The sequence below is a fragment of the Monopterus albus genome, unplaced genomic scaffold (genome assembly GCF_001952655.1).
Source record: "Monopterus albus unplaced genomic scaffold, M_albus_1.0 scaffold25.1, whole genome shotgun sequence".
NCBI lineage: Eukaryota > Metazoa > Chordata > Actinopteri > Synbranchiformes > Synbranchidae > Monopterus > Monopterus albus.
The window spans coordinates 52,861-69,252 of NW_018127905.1; the positions used below are offsets into that span (position 1 = coordinate 52,861).

Consider the following 16,392-nt stretch of genomic DNA (forward strand, 5'->3'; position numbering starts at 1 on the left):
AAAAAAAAAAGTAATTTCCTGGTCAGTCTTCTGTGGGGGAGCATGAACATTTGGTCGGGCCTGTCATTTAGATTAAAACAGATTACATTCAATCTCACTGCTCCTGTTTGTATCCCTGTGGCTTTACCCATTTGTCCACCCACCCAGACCCATACACACACTCACATTTCCCAGTGATGTTAAATATTTAAACTTAAGCCCCAGTTTAGGAGGTGCAATTACTGGCAGAATGCCGACATTAGAGGTCATAGAGGGTGCACCCCCTTCCATCATCCGTGCTCCCTCACTTGTGTGTAAAAGGCAGAACATGAACCTTTTTCAAGATCCCAAGTACATCGTTAATTTCAAGACTCACCAAATCAACTAGATAATTAGATGGTGTTTGATTTCTGAGCTCCATGGGCATCACATGGAGGTACTGATGTATATCAGTGCTGACTGAATTATTCAACATATTCAAGGCTCATTCATTATTTACAGTATTGGCTGAATTATTTTGTTATAATGACCAAATGAATAAAAACTAACAAATAATATTACTATGGTTCCTAAAAACAGGTTTGTGAATTTTCATGGTGAAAGATATGAAAACTGAGGCTGAGAAGGGAGCAACATGTACACAACTGGATGACACTGTGATATTATTGTACAATGTCTTCTCCTGCTCTTTGCTCCTCTCCTTCTCCCTTTTTTGTAACACTAGCGCACCATCTGCCCTCACACCCATCAAATATTCAAGCTGACTCTGCCCCGGCTCTCTGGACACCTGAGTGCACTGATCTGAAACCAGTCTAGCCAGCAACATTGCTCTCTCCCAACCAGCAGCAACACCTGAAGGACTCTGACATGTAAATAATTTATACTGTAACGTCACCTTTTCAACACTGATACTGCTCAAAACTCACTAAGACAGATTCCTGTCTTTAAGTAGAAGTTCTACTAAAAAAAAGTCAAACCTGTTCTCCTAGAAAATATGTTCATTCTTCCCATATAACTACAACATTTTTGTAGCTTTAAATATCAAAACATTTGTTTTTGGAGGGGTTATAAATCGGTCATCCAGCTTAACGCAGGGTATTTTTAGGTTGCCAGAGCTTTAAGCTGCATCTCCGCCCTTATCAGCAGATAGTTCAGTTGTCATGGGCATAACAAAGACATTTTTGCATAGTATTTTTATGTCTTATTGTATTATTGGTTGAACATCTAAATAATACGGATGTAAGTGAGATATTTTTGACACTGAAAAAGGTGGAGGGGGCATCAACACTTGCTCCATTTCGCTTTTTACCTTCAACAAATCACAGAGCAGCATGCATTCATTTTGAGGCAAGTTTCTGAGCCTCCAAATGAATAGCCGCTGTCTTACTGTTTGTTCTTCTAGTTTTGTTTTAATTTAAAAAAAGTCTGCCTTTAGCTTTGAAGTGCTCCACTATGCCCAGCGGTGAACGCCCTAACTTTGTCTAAGAATTGTTCAGTGGGTTTATCATAGCTTTATTTGCTTTATGTATTATTTAAAGCGGGGAAAATAAACCAAAACGTGTGTTCTGTGCAGTAAAACCAAAACTAAGAGCTAAAAGAAGCTAAAAAGCTCTATAAAGCTGAGGGGAACTGCAGAGAATTAATCATTTAATCTATTGGTAATGGCCCTGGTGGAGGTTGTGGTGCTCTGAATATTGATTTGGGGTCCTTGGACCCTTTCAGCAAGCTGATTGTTGCAGTATGTAGAGATCCTTCACATCTGTTCTCCCTCTGCTATGTGTGTGTGAGAGGAGAACAGCCCCTCCCTCCTCTAAATAGGGACCGCCGGCATAGAGAAAAGACAGTGGAAAAACAAAGCAGGACGGTCTGCATCAACCCCCATATAACTACAACATTTTTGTAGCTTTAAATATCAAAACATTTGTTTTTGGAGGGGTTATAAATCGGTCATCCAGCTTAACGCAGGGTATTTTTAGGTTGCCAGAGCTTTAAGCTGCATCTCCGTCCTTATCAGCAGATAGTTCAATTGTATAACAAAGACATTTTTGCATAGTATTTTTATGTCTTATTGTATTATTGGTTGAACATCTAAATAATACGGACACTGAAAAAGGTGGATGGGATATCAAACACTTGCTCCATTTCGCTTTTTACCTTCAACAAATCACGGAGCAGCATGCATTCATTTGGAGGCGAGTTTCTGAGCATCCAGCCTGAATAGCCGCTGTCTTATTGTTTGCTCTTCTAGTTTTATTTTACTTTAAAAAAGTCTGCCTTTAGCTTTGAAGTGCTCCACTATGCTCAGCGGTGAACGCCCTAACTTTGTCTATGTGCTTTGCAGTGCAAGTATTGTACAGTGGGTTTATTATAGCTTTATTTGCTTTATGTATTATTTAAAGCGGGGAAAATAAACCAAAACGTGTGTTCTGTGCAGTAAAACCAAAACTAAGAGCTAAAAGAAGCTAAAAAGCTCTGTAAAGCTGAGGGGAGCTGCAGAGAATTAATCATTTCATCTATTGGTAATAGCCCTGGTGGAGGTTGTGGTGCTCTGAATATTGATTTGGGGTCCTTGGACCCTTTCAGCAAGCTGATTGTTGCAGTATGTAGAGATCCTTCACATCTGTTCTCCCTCTGCTATGTGTGTGTGAGAGGAGAACAGCCCCTCCCTCCTCTAAATAGGGACCGCCGGCATAGAGAAAAGACAGTGGAAAAACAAAGCAGGACGGTCTGCATCAGCCCAAGAGGTTATGTCGGGTGAAACATGGGGTATTCCGCCCATTAGGTTCTGATAGTGAAAACGCAGTTTTATGTCTCAGGACCAGCTCTTAGTTGTTCCAAGGGCCAGTTTACAAAGGAGAGGTGAGCCAGTTTTTATAGTTATGGCCCCTTGACTGTGGAATAACGTACCTCTACACATCCGAATGGCACTGACTCTCCACACTTTTAAAGGCCAGATCAAAACTCACATTCATTCTCTTGCTTTTAGTTCACTCTGAGCCACAGTCCTGTTTAACTTCCTATAATTATTTTCTGTAGTTGTGCGTTTTTTTTATCTGCCTTTTGCTTTTATTGTATATAAAACACTTTGGCCAATTATTGTTTTTTAAATGTACTATACAAATACAGTAAATTTGACAATGTTAATATAAAAATTCTAATTGGTGCAGCTTTAGTTTTGATCAGCTTGTTTTTCTGGTGGCGACTGCTCGGTTGGCCTGAAGGGTCACTACTTTTTGTCAATGCATTGAAAGCCTCACTAGTTGGTGTATTGGTCCTTAAAGCTTCAATTGATCTTACTGATCAATACTTACAGTAATGGCTTTTAGCCTGCTTTTGATTAAACTACAAGATATACAATCTAAACACAATTACTAAATCCCACAAAAAGCTTGGAGCCACCTCCTAGTGGCCTCCAGGGAAAAGGTGTTGTAGAATTAACAGTTCTGTCAATTCAACATGTTACCATAGTCATCGTCCCTGCAGTCTTACAAGCAAACCCTCATACTCAGAGGATGTGAGTTTTATTTATATATATATAGCACTTTCTTTATGGTTAGTAAAACTAACAATACAAATGACAGAACAGAATAATTATCACTGGGATTTTGTGGCTACAGCTTAATGTCAACATGAAGGAAGGATAAACCCTTCTTATTTGACTTTAACAGAGATCTGACCCCTAGCAGTCCTGACCTGCACTCTCACCAGTTAATCCAACAAACCAAACCAGTGAATTCAGGAATTTATCAGAAAACTAACAAAACAAACCCATAAAGACTTCAGGAGCAACCCCTAGGATTTCCTAATTATCCTCTGGATCAAACAGATGTCTTAAATCATTGTTCCACCTGTTCACAGAAATGTGATAGATAGATGAATCCTCACTGATGGCCTCTCCTATAATGTTGTTTCTTTTTGTCATTTTGGATTCAAACTGGCAAACCAACATCACAGAGTTAAAAATTGATTGTCTGGATTGACATAGCAGCGACGAAATAGCCTGACTCAGTAGCAATGTTTTGACTCAGTCTTAGTGTTTTTAATTGCAGTTGGACTATTTATGTAAATGAAATTCAGTTATTTTGACCCAGTGCCAGCAAGCTCATTTGACCTTTAACTGTCACAAACGTAGCTGTACAAAACATTTAAAAGGAGTTAATCTATTATAACAATTTGCACCATACCATAAAATTTGTTAAATATAAAATAAACGTACCACTGGCTCTGTGTCAGAACAGCCCATTGTCTTGGGTGGTTTTCTACTGGTGGGTGAGGTTAATCCAATATGACCTAAATTGGTTCAAGTCTGACATAGTGATTTAAATAAAACATAAATTAAGAAAATCAAATAAAACTGCCATACATTGCAAAGAAAAGGCAAATGTCTGTACGTGTCACTTGGGAGCTGTATAACACGAATCTTTGCCTTTTTGTAATAAGCTATGTGCAAAGGTGGATTCCACGGAGATGGACGGAGTATAGCGCTCAGGCACAGGACATTGCAGCTGCAGGACAGCAGATGGCACCGCTACGCCGTAATGTGGATCTCGCTTGGCACAGAGACGCGTCCACGTTGTTCCCACTGTCTGCTTTCGCTCCAGCTCCCCTCCCTCCTTCCCTTCCTCACTCTCTCTCTTGGTTTACAGTATACACCTATCTATCTTCTACAAGCATCACCAGTCTCTCCATCAGTCTCCGAGGTACGAGCGCTACTACGGCGCAAAGCATGGCACCTGTGCACTCCGGAGAACCGGTCTTCGCTTTTGCGCACCTCTGCTTCTTTTTGTTGACCGCCTCGGCCTGGATGACACAGCTGGGACCCGTGCGCTGTGACAGCGGGGCTTTAAACCTACTTCGCGTGGTGGACCGTACGTTTGACATGGGCGGCGGTGGCGGAGGCTCCCCGCCGGGCTTAACTAGTAATGGCGACGAGGAAGTGGTCGGTGCGGAGAGCTTACCTCGCGTCAGGAGAGCACTGTCCCAGGAAAAACAAATGTCTCTGCTCAGCAGCTCTTTCGTGCTCAAAGGGGATGCGACCCACAACCAGGCAATGGTCCACTGGACAGGAGAGAACAGCAGCGTAAGTAGTCTGTCCCGTCCCGTCACGATGCGCTGGTTTATGCACCATCCCCACCACATCCTTCTTTGTCACCCTCCACCATATCCCTCTTTGTCACCCTCCACCATCCATCACTCCGACCACAGCACACACTAGCAAAAACAAGTTTTTGTTCTTGCCGGAGTCTGCTGCTGCAGACCCAGACTGCACGACTCAAAAGAGGAAAGGCATGGTGTGGTTTTACGCGTCCTGGTGATCCACTTGTACGCGCGGGTGGAGGTTCTTACGCATCAGGCTTTGTTGAAACATCAGGACTTTTACATGTTTTAATGTCAGGGGCCCCACAAATAGACATTTACAGTGCCCCCAAGACTACATGTACATCTCATGGTAGCCCAGGGTCACAAGCATCGCGTTACTGTGTTTGCGCTGCGCAGGGAAATCGCAGCGTCCAAAGTGAAACTCAGAAATATCTTTGTTCTTTGTGTGAACGCCACTTTATATTAAACTGCAGTAAAACAACACGCCTCATTTGACCAGGGTGACCCTTTTAATTTTAGATTAGCGACCCCACTGAGAACCGCAAACATGAGCACTGCCGCTGTGTTAGATAGCAGTCAGAAACAGGAGAGCCCGCGCCTGTGAGCGCACAGAGCCGGTATGGAGACGAGGATCGCGCAGCGAACAGACAGCTCGGTGCTTGGGTTATTCACAGGAAACCATGACTAAAATATTGATGGAGCTTTTTATCCATGAATTTTGCAGTGTCTTGTTTATTTGTGGCTTGAAACCATTATGAAAATGGGTGTAGTAGCCTTCTTTTTATACCTTTACCTTCAGGGTCTGACTAAAAAGTGGCACTCAAGTAGATTTCAAGCAGATATCACAAAAATAAGTCTCCCCAGGACTCAACACTGATGTTAGGAGAGACAAAAAAATAGCACAACATAGGGTACATCCACTAGTACTAATGTGACAGACTGAACTGGGCTTCAATAGGAACATTTAAGTGATTAAACTAGCTGAAACACTATGAAGTATGATAAGGCCATTGTATAAGCATTATAATGATTTTTTCTTAGGGCCTGGTCACGTGAGAGTATTGTAGCTACACTATGTGAACAAGACTGTCTTTGTGATGGATATCAGCAGACACCCAGAGGATCTGAGTGGTGGTGTCTGGTAGGGACATCACTTGTAATCAGATCCTTTTTGTCCATGTAACACATTGCTTTTTATTGGCAGTGGTTGCAGGCCATTGTGGGGAAAAAAGAAATAACATGAAAGAGAAAATAACTGGGCCATGAAACAGTCAGCAGACTTATTTCACTTAAAACCATTGGAGTTTCATGACAAATTGGTTGGTAAATAATGTGAGTGATGACATGTGCAGGTAACATTCATCTTACTGGATTATGGACAGAGGCAAAAGAATTGAATTTAAAGTGGCTACAGGTACCTTCACATGTTGACGGTTTCAGGATCCAGAAAGCTTACAAGCTTGCACATTCATGTTTACTTCATGACAGATGTGGAAAATCTGATGATTTGAACTTTTAAAGGAGTGACGAGGTCTTTCTGTTCACTGTCAATGAGCTCTGCAGCTAAAATTTGAATTTTCCTTTGTTTATTGTGTTGGGAAATCTTAACTATGGTGATTCTGCAGAATGTATTTTCCATTTTCAAGAAAGGATAAAGCCATTTTCCTGAATGCATTTGCATGGAAAACATTTAAGCCTCTGGTATTTCTCATGTTATTTCCTTTGGCCAAGCCTACAGAGTGGTAGCTTTGTTCTTTAAGTGATTTAAAAGATAAGGATGGTGAGTTTATTTATTTTTTTTATATTATCCACAATTCCCATTTAGATACTAAAACATCAATACATTTTGTATACTCATTATAATGTGAGTATACAAAAATGTGAAGCCTATGAGAAGCCATGACTTATTACAGTGTCTGAAGTTAACTGCTCTGCTTACACTGCTCATGCTACACATAACACAACAAGCCAGCGACACTGGTTTTAGTCTTAGTATGGGATTTGTGGAAACCAATCCAAAAAATCACCAGTCTTATCTTCTGACATGTCGCTGTTCAAAATTCAGGAGAACTCCATAAAATAGCTTGCTAATGTTCACAGTAATTGTTACTACTGTAGGTGTTACCTTGCGGGCATGTGTACTGTAAGAACACTGCAACTTTAAGTCTTCATCCCTCATCCCACATCCCACAATGATGAGGGTTAGCAAGTTTGTTTTTTTTGGTTTTTTTTGTCCAGAATATCAGAACTCACAGCATTGGACACCCCCCATACCTTATGATTTATTTCATGGCTCAAGCCTTTGTTTCAAACTGCCCAGTGTCACTTCTGAGGGCAAGGCACCAAAATTTAATATTGACTTGCGCGATTTTAGTACTTTGGCATTTAGGAGGCATTTAAGTAATAAAAAAATATTGACATTCTCCCAAAGGACTCTGGCCTTTCTTGTGATGAACTTTCTGTCTCCATCTCCTCTCTTTTTATTTTTTAAAATCAAGGCTATGAATCTAGACAGATCATCGTGCTCTGGCAGCCCTAGCAACTCCAAGTTTGACTTATCTTCAATTAACTTGGCGCGAGTACGTAGTCTGAAAGGTCGATGAGACCAAGTTCATCTCAGCCTAATAAACACAGACAAATGGTGACATTCAATTTCCCTAAGGCTGACATTTATGAGCGGCGAACAGATTGATGGGTGGGAAGATGAATCTCTGCATCCTCTAGTTTTATCATTTCATTTGAGTCTTCGAGGTTCCAAATTTAAGTGACTGAGGTGGTCATCAGCACAGAGGATGTCAGCTGTTGCATTTTTCTTGATGGGTGGTCAGACATGAAATAGAGACCTGCTCAATAAAGATGTCTCTAAAATATATATATGTTCCAAACATTTTTGCAGTTTTTCCTCCTGGCTTTTCACACTGTCACAGCGTGTGTGTACATTTGTGTTCTGGCCGACTGCTATTCTTTACAAGGCTGCAAAGTGTTTTGACAAAAGGATGAATTGTTCATCTAGCTGCAGAGTAAAATCACTGTTATTGAAAACGGCTCTTGTGTACCCTCCTGTGTCCTTATGGCAGCGGCGAGGACAGTCACTTCACTTTGACAGGCTTTGATTGGCCATTTGATGGCTTAGAGAATCAGGCGTCCTCCAGAGGTGTGTGGAGTGTAGACCAAAATGAAATAAGTGCAACAGTAAAACACTTTCTTTCTGTTAAGAATCTATATTATAAGCATTTAAAAATCCAATATTGAAGAGGTCAAAGGTCACAGACACAAATCCTTGACAATATTCATGAACATTAGAACAAACAACCGAGAGAACGTATAAACAAAGAAGCCAGAAGAGAGACAGAAGCTATTATTTCTGTATTTCTCAGCTCATTATCTTGCATATTTTGTTTGTATATAGCAAGTCTGCATGTACTGTAGGGAACATCTCCCATTAGGAAAATATCAAAGTGGCAAACAGGCATCAGGCATGTTTTATCTCTGTTTCAGCTGAAATAATGGCCTGATTCACATCGCCTGAGTCATTTCTTTATGTACAGTAACAATTCAATATTTAAATCTGCCCCTGGTGCTATAATGGTTATTGTAATGGCATTTCAAACAGTTTTTTCCCCAACTGTTACGACTGATGAGAAAACTGTCCAAGGGAAAACAAATGGATTACTTGCCATTCAATCCCCTAAACTCAGTCAATTTAACCTAAATGTTTTGTTTGGATTTGTTTGGACTCTCTCGCACCGTTAATGTCTGTCAGTCTGTCAGACTTGGATTAGCTTATTTGTCGGTGCCATAGACCTCCATTGTTGTTCAAAACAATAAAAAAACATATCAGTGAAACACGTCGCTGCACTGGGTGACATGTTTCCTCATTATAAAACACCAGATCCTTATATAAGAATACCCAGAGATCTTCTGCATGGGCCCTTGGCTCTTGCTGACTTCAGATGGAGGTCTGTGGCACAGACAAATAAGCAAATCTAGGGCTGACAGACATTAATGATGAGTCAAGGCAAATCATTGTTTTAGTCTTTATATGGGGAGCCTTGAAAATACTGTTATTATAGAAAATAATCAGCCTTGTCCTTGAAAGAATCTAGGATGCTATGTTGAGTGAGTAAGTAAATAAATAAAACAAGGCAATGTATTATTCACCAACATAAACATACATGCATGCAGAATTTGTATGAGTTCCGTAAGACATCGTGGGGAGGAAGGTGATGCTGTATAACATGATACCAGCCGTCTGAATGAAGATGACCTGCACTGTTTAAAGGACTCTCTTTCTGTCTCTCTCATCTCTGAGTTGTTGACTAGCCTCGGGGAACTCTGAGCAGTGTTAGTCTTCTATCTATTTCTATCTCCTCTCTATGGTGATGAACAGCATCGCTGTCTGTGCGTGCACGTCTCTGATGTGTGCATCTGTATCGCTGAGGAACCAGTCATACATTTGATTGCGTTTCTCTGCTTTGCCTGAATCGATAGTTTCACGGAGAGACAGGTTGTACATTGGCATTACACTCACACTGTTTTTAAAATTGCAAGTGTGTGGATGTATGTGTGTGTGGTGCCTGGTGGTCTGTCCCACAGTAGCCTAAGTGATTAATGAGCAGCAAAAGGGGCGCTGACAGTCCAGACTCTAGTCCAGCCCTCTATCCCCATAAGGGAATTGTGGGTAATTCCTGTCACTTCCTGGTTTAAGTGCTCTCCTGGGTGGGCATAAGTGAAAGCAGAAGAACACTGATTTAGTGGCTCATACAGTAAATTCTCAAGTATATAAAATATAAAACTACTTAATAATCACAATAATCATAATTCCAACGGCCTGGTATACAGTCATACTGCTCATCAGGACCAAAGAAAACATTTGTAATACTGGAATAAAATGGTTAGATTCATATTAAATAACAAAACCAAAGTCCTTGTCTATATACCACACTGTGGCCACAGTGCTGTACATATATACAGATGTAATGAAAGTGCTATGTGCTGACTGGGGAGCAAATTCGATGAAATTGCTTCTTTGTCAGAGAGTTGAGGTGCATCGATGCAGCAGAGTGGTGCATCTCCTTGTCAAAAGTTGAGACCACTGGCATATATATGATGGACATGATGTTACCACCTCCTTCCACTATGCAAAAATGATGCCAAAATATCATGAACACAGCGGCTGCCATCTTGCTTTTTTGCAACCAGATTCTATGCAGTAGTGAGTAGAAATGGATCACATCAGACCGCTAGTCAAAACTGTCAAATCACCTGAAGTGCATCAAATAACTTGGAGGAGGTGGGATTTATGACAAATACTACAACCAGCCACCGGGAGCGGTCGTATTGCATTGGCCTCACTTCTCTGAACTGTCATGGCGGCCATATTTTTTTACAGTTGATGGCTGATACCTATAAACCTGTGCTTGTAAATATGCAGCTATACTAGCTGCTCTGTATGAGGGGTGTTTTGAGATAAATGCTAAAATCTGCATGCTAATGTGCAAAATGGCAAGGTTAATGTATCTGGTGTCATTTTTACCATATTTTTCTATCTTGTTTGCACCAAATACAAAGTTAGCCTGGTGTTGGTGTTATGAGACAACTGGAGATTACCAATGTCACTGATAATAATCTTCACAGAACCATGAATGTCTGTTTTAAACTTTGTTGTAGATGCTGAGATATTTCACCGTACAAATTAAAGGTGGTGGTGGTGCTGCAGCAGATGGAAATGTAGAAGCACAACAAGGTCATTAGGATTCATCCTTTAGGCACCACAGATTAACAAATATTTATGGCAGCCACCCAGCAGTAGTTGTGATATTTCAGTCTGACAGTGTGAGATGGCTGATTTGACACTATCATCCCTACAGCAACAGTGCTTACATGGTTAAAAATTCAAAAGGGTGTCTTGACCCCATCTTGCCAGCTTCCAAGTAAATGATGTTTCCCTGCACTGATGAGCATCAGTCCTTCAGAAAAGCAGTCCTCTGTCTATAAATTTGGTGTTCACTACTTAATTGACACATGCTCTGCGATCACGGCAGTGAGCTAAACGGCTGCTTTCAGTTATCTTTGTCTCATCAGCTTCTTCGCTGTAAAATATATCCATCATCACAGAATTTCTCCTTGCCTCTTTTTCTGTTTCTTCTTTTATTCATGGCACTGTGAGGAAGGTTTTCAATTCATTTCACATTCTTTATGTAAAAAACATTAGGCATTACTACCTTTTATGCTCATCTTTCCTGCCCTTTCCACCACGCCCTGTGGTAACCTTGCCAACACTACCTTCAGAGTGCAAGCATCATTTTAGCCAATCAGTTTAAAGGGTTATCTATTTGCACTATACATCTAATCTGAACATGGTACTGGTTGAATTTAAATGGACTCTTTAGAGGGAACCATAATGTTTTATAATAGGGTGCTTGCCTTTATTTGCATGGTAAATCAAGACTCATGCAGGTGTGTACACAGATGTAGAAGCTGTAACAATACACAGCCAAGCTCGCTCTCTCTCTCTCTCTCTCTCTCTCTCTCCTCAGTCACACAACACATGCGCTTACACACACACACACACACACTATCTAGGTCTTCAGGGTCCTGACTTAATATGAAAGGCATTTGTTCACGCTTCACAACAGACAGTTCATTTGGCCCCTGGTTGTTCTGTGGTGGAAAATTGTTTGCACATGTGAGGGGAGCCTTTCTTGTCATTTATCTTGTCTGTCCTCATTCATCCTGCTTAAAGAGACACTCCAAAACCCAGGCTGTAAACCATTAGACTTATTTGCTCAGTTCTTCTCTTTCTTTTTTTAAAAACATGAATCATTCACTGTCACCAAATTACAAAGTACAGTGCCACTGGAGCAGGCTATCTAGCCAACATACTGTAGCTGTTAGAACGCATGCTAAGACAGCAGACTACCTTTTTTGCAGTGTCAGATGGCTCCTGGCTTCTTTTTATGGATGATTAATGCTTGCCATCCATTATGTTACTACGAGGGTTTGAAAGCTATATTGCAGTGATGTTAATGGCCTTTAAAAGAATGAATATTTCCCAGTTTAAGAAATACTCCAACAAAAACTTGTGTGGAATAATAACATAGGCTTTCACATGTAGACTTCAAATCTATCTTAAAAAAGTAGCCTCCTTCCTTAGAGCTTGTATTCCCAACAATGAAAAAATATGATGCTTTTCCAAAATTATTCCTAATTAAAATGCATATATTTGACACAAATGTGGTCAGCTTTTGTTGCACCCAGGACATTGAATTAGTATGGATTATTACCAAAATGTGTTTGGTGTAAGTACATACTCAGAAATCAGCTGTGACCATGTTGTGCTACTACACTTCCAGAAATAATTTGGTTAAAATGATTTTAAATGTGTTAAAGTTGTTAATAATGAACATACAGTAGGATGGTCCCAAGAAATGAGAGGTGCTCCATATTTGTGTGCTCTGTCTGTATTTGAGAAAACGTATGAAAACCCCATATATACAAAAGCATCGAATACTCTACAAATGCTAATGTGTTAAATACTTTCACATACTGTATTACAGTTGTACTTGCATGTACTTTGTACTTTACTATTTACAGTAGGTGAAGTTTTTTTGCTTGCAGAATTTAGCACAGGCAAGAACTTAGAGCCTATGTGGCACCTAAACCACACTTCTGTACTTAGCACAGGCTTGTATGCTAGTCATGCTAGCAACAAACAAGCTGTGTATTTAGACATGCAGTATTTTGTCTAAGACAGAGCTACTGTGCACACAGACACAGCTCTGAGAAGTTCCTTTGGATGTTTTGATGCTTTATTTTCACCATGAAACAAGGGTAGCTGTTGGAATCCTTTGTTACTGTTGTGAATCCAAAATGACTCCAGCCACTATTCACAGCAAAAGGAGCAAGCTACAAGCTTTTCAGAGCTACCCTTCAAGGCTACAACACTGGTTGTTAGTGTTTGAGTATATGATTATGAAGGCCACAATTTTACATTTTCTATAAACCTGGTGCGCCCAGCATTAATAGTCTCTGTACCTGTCCCTGCAGCGCTCTGATCCTACAGTAAGTGTGAAGCAAGACAAGCAGTATACATGTATCTATGTCTGATGGGCTGACACAGTTGACACACACTGATTTAATTGTTTGAAACATAAAAGCACTGATGATCAAGCTTATCTGTCTATAAGTCTTCATCCAAAGCCTTCCTCATGGCTTCAGTGTTAGCACAGCACTGTTCTTTCCAGCCTTTCTTTTCTACCAGGTAGGTAGTGTTTGTCGCTTTGATGCCATGGTTTCCTTGCTAACGAGACCTTGGGAAAGTACGAGTAGCAGGCTGCTCCTGTAGTGTTACTGTCTAATTAAGTGTTTAGAGATTCCAGGTGGATGCTGGAGTTTGTCTTACAGGTTGTTCTGAGGCTGCTGGCAGCAAGACTGAGAAATTGTTTTATCCTGCATCGGCGTGTGTGTGTGACTTGTCTTCCCTAACTTGCATATAAACGTATGTGTGTTTGTGGGTGTGGGTGTGCATGATGGATCCGGTTACTAAGCGACAGTCAAAGCAGCTAGTTGGAAGGCTGTTTCACACAAGAAGGCCCCTCATGCTTCGAACATATCTCCAAACTTTCATTTGTTTGTTAGGGTACTAAAATAAACCCAGCACGCATCCATTGTTTTTCCAGTTTTGTTGCTGTAAACACAGGGCTTTTTCCCCTCCCATGTTCCTTGCTGTTTTATGTGCTCCTTATCATCTTCTGCAGTTTGGCTGTCATGGTTGAAAGTTCCTGCTCATGTTGCCCTGGCAACCCACACTGGAAACTGGCTGGGGTCTTCCAGTGGTTTGGTTCCTGATGTGAATTCAGAGTGGCCCCTCGCCTTGCACTTCTCCCAGATCCTGCATATTTCATGTATAGCTCTAGCATAAATATATGCTAATCATATTGAGGTTGTCAGGTGAAGTCCTTGGATCTCCAGTAGAAAACTTTTCAGGGACAAAGGAACTGAACCTGGTTTTTGGGCTGAACTTCATGCATTTTTTTCTTTTTTTTTGTTGCCCATTTATTGAAAAATTTCCAAATTATTTCCTAATCTTTTTCCATTATATTATGAAAACACATTCATGCACCACAAAGGATGTTACATTTCTCTTTTAAGCACTGTATTAGGTCAAAATATTAACTTTGCCAGCAGAATCTCCCATAATCTAATATGCAGATTACCATGAAATTTAAGTGTTTTCAAGCTCTGAAGCAGATAATTCTTTTAATGTTAGTGACACCAGGGCTTTCCTCTTGTGGCACCTGCAGACACACGTTGCTGTTTGAGCTACACTACTGAGCGAATTTATCATTATATTGTTTATGTTCATCTTAGTATTTTTTGGGTGTTCACATTTTGTCTTGTAACATAAAAATGCCTTAAACTAAAGTTTAAACCTTGAAGTTAACAAGACTGAAGTTAATGATTATATGTACAAGTTTGCAGTAATCTAGAAAAAAGATTTTTTATGTGTGTGTGTGTGTGTGTGTGTGAGAAAGAGAGAGAGAAAGAGAGAGAGAGAGAGAAGGAGAGAGAGAGGGAGAGAGGTGTGAAATGTCCGTCTGCTTCCCTGCCTGTAGCTACTATAGGCACACTGGGAAAGCTATCCCTATGGAGCCCCTCTGTGAAATTTGGCCCAGCAGGGTTTCTCCAGTATTTCACAGCAACACATTTAAGATTGGATCTCCTTCCATCCGTGCTAACCCATCCCTGCTTTTTATCAAACCCCTGCATCTGAACCCCATCTCTCCACAGGAACCTGGGTATTTTCAGTTTCTGTCTTAAGCCAATTGCACAAAAACAGCACGAAGCCTCCATACAAAGCAAATATACTGTAGACATAACAGATAGACTGTCTATGTTTTTGACAGGCTGAGGCAAATATAGAATGGCAGAAGAAAAAATATTGTTGCATAAATGTTTATTCATGTTTATTTCATGCATTGATGTATTTACATGTACAGTATATCATATCAGAACATACACTCATGAATTTGACCTTAGACTGTATATAAAGATGGACAGTGTGCTATAGAAACCAGAGTTGAAGCATGGTATCAGGTCACCAATCAAAATGGTCAGTCATCCAAAATACACCCCCTTTAATATAATCAAATAACTTAATTAAAACAAACCAATCAGGAAAACAATCCCTTGTACTCAAATCAGTAATATCTACCTGCAACCAGCCACCATGGGGCAATTGACCTGTGGTGGGTTCACTTCTGGGGAGCTGTCACATCATCCATCTTTATATACAGTCTATGGATTTGGCTGAAAAAGGGCATGTTACAATATCAGATGACGGTTTTACACTGTCACTTGTGGCTGCAAAACACTTTCATGTTAGCTTTTTGTTGTAAACATCAGCTACTTAACACTGATTTTAAATGTCTGTTTATCTAAAATAATTGAATGTGGCTCTGTACACTTCCACATGTGCTTTGTAGGCACTGGCATATTAACACAAACTCTGGAAAAGGTATTTAAAGTCTGTTCTAAGTATGATGGCTTCTGTGATTACATCAAATGCCTAGTACAAATTATATTTACTTTTCCTGGACAAGTATTTCTAGCTGCCTTGTGCATTAAGAATTTTGTTTCTCAGAGCAAAGAGAGAAGTAATAATATAACATGATTACAAACCCTGAAAACTTGGCAGTTGTCAAAGTGGATGGGTTGACTAAGCATTTGACTTTGATTTAGGACAACTTTATTCATTTCCTGTTCTCTAGTGACAGTTGCTGTTGGCATTCGTTAACTATGACCACTAACTATAATATTTTCCAATATTTTAACCAAGTACATTTTGTGCCTAGATCTGACTAAACTTTAACCAAAGCAGTGGCAGATCAGAAAAACAGTCACGTATAAGAACTTTTTGAAACTAATTGTGACAGTGGTTTTGGATGTACTGGCAAACAATGTTGTCCTGCCAACCAGGGCCTCCAAAACACTCAGGCAATCACAAATAACAATTTGTTGTAGAGTCCGGAGGACCAGTGTGGTGCTTGGATGAGCAGTGGGTCCACTGGTGTCACCCTCAGAGGGGGTTCTGTGGTCGGAATTTGGGACCATCTATATTGATTTGGATTAGTTGCTTGTTCCTCTAGGATTTACTAATTTATTTAATTAATAAATTGGTGCTATGTGTTCCCCATGGAAAGACCCTCTGATTTAATTTACAAAATCAATAGAATGCATGTAAAAAGAAGAATGTGTTATATAAGGAATTCATAAAGGACAGATCAAAAAAGGCGGAAGAAAAATATAAGT

The 16,392-nt window shown here is 40.2% G+C and overlaps 1 protein-coding gene across 1 annotated transcript in view; it reads left to right on the forward strand.

The window, feature by feature from the left end:
• The first annotated feature begins 4,594 nt into the window (after positions 1–4,594).
• sorcs2 (sortilin-related VPS10 domain containing receptor 2) overlaps positions 4,595–16,392 on the forward strand; it is a 303,719-nt gene continuing 291,921 nt past the window's right edge. Inside the window, 1 exon segment of the mRNA XM_020594852.1 lies at positions 4,595–5,059. Within this exon segment, the coding sequence (XP_020450508.1) occupies positions 4,706–5,059 (354 nt within the window). The 5' untranslated portion in view covers positions 4,595–4,705.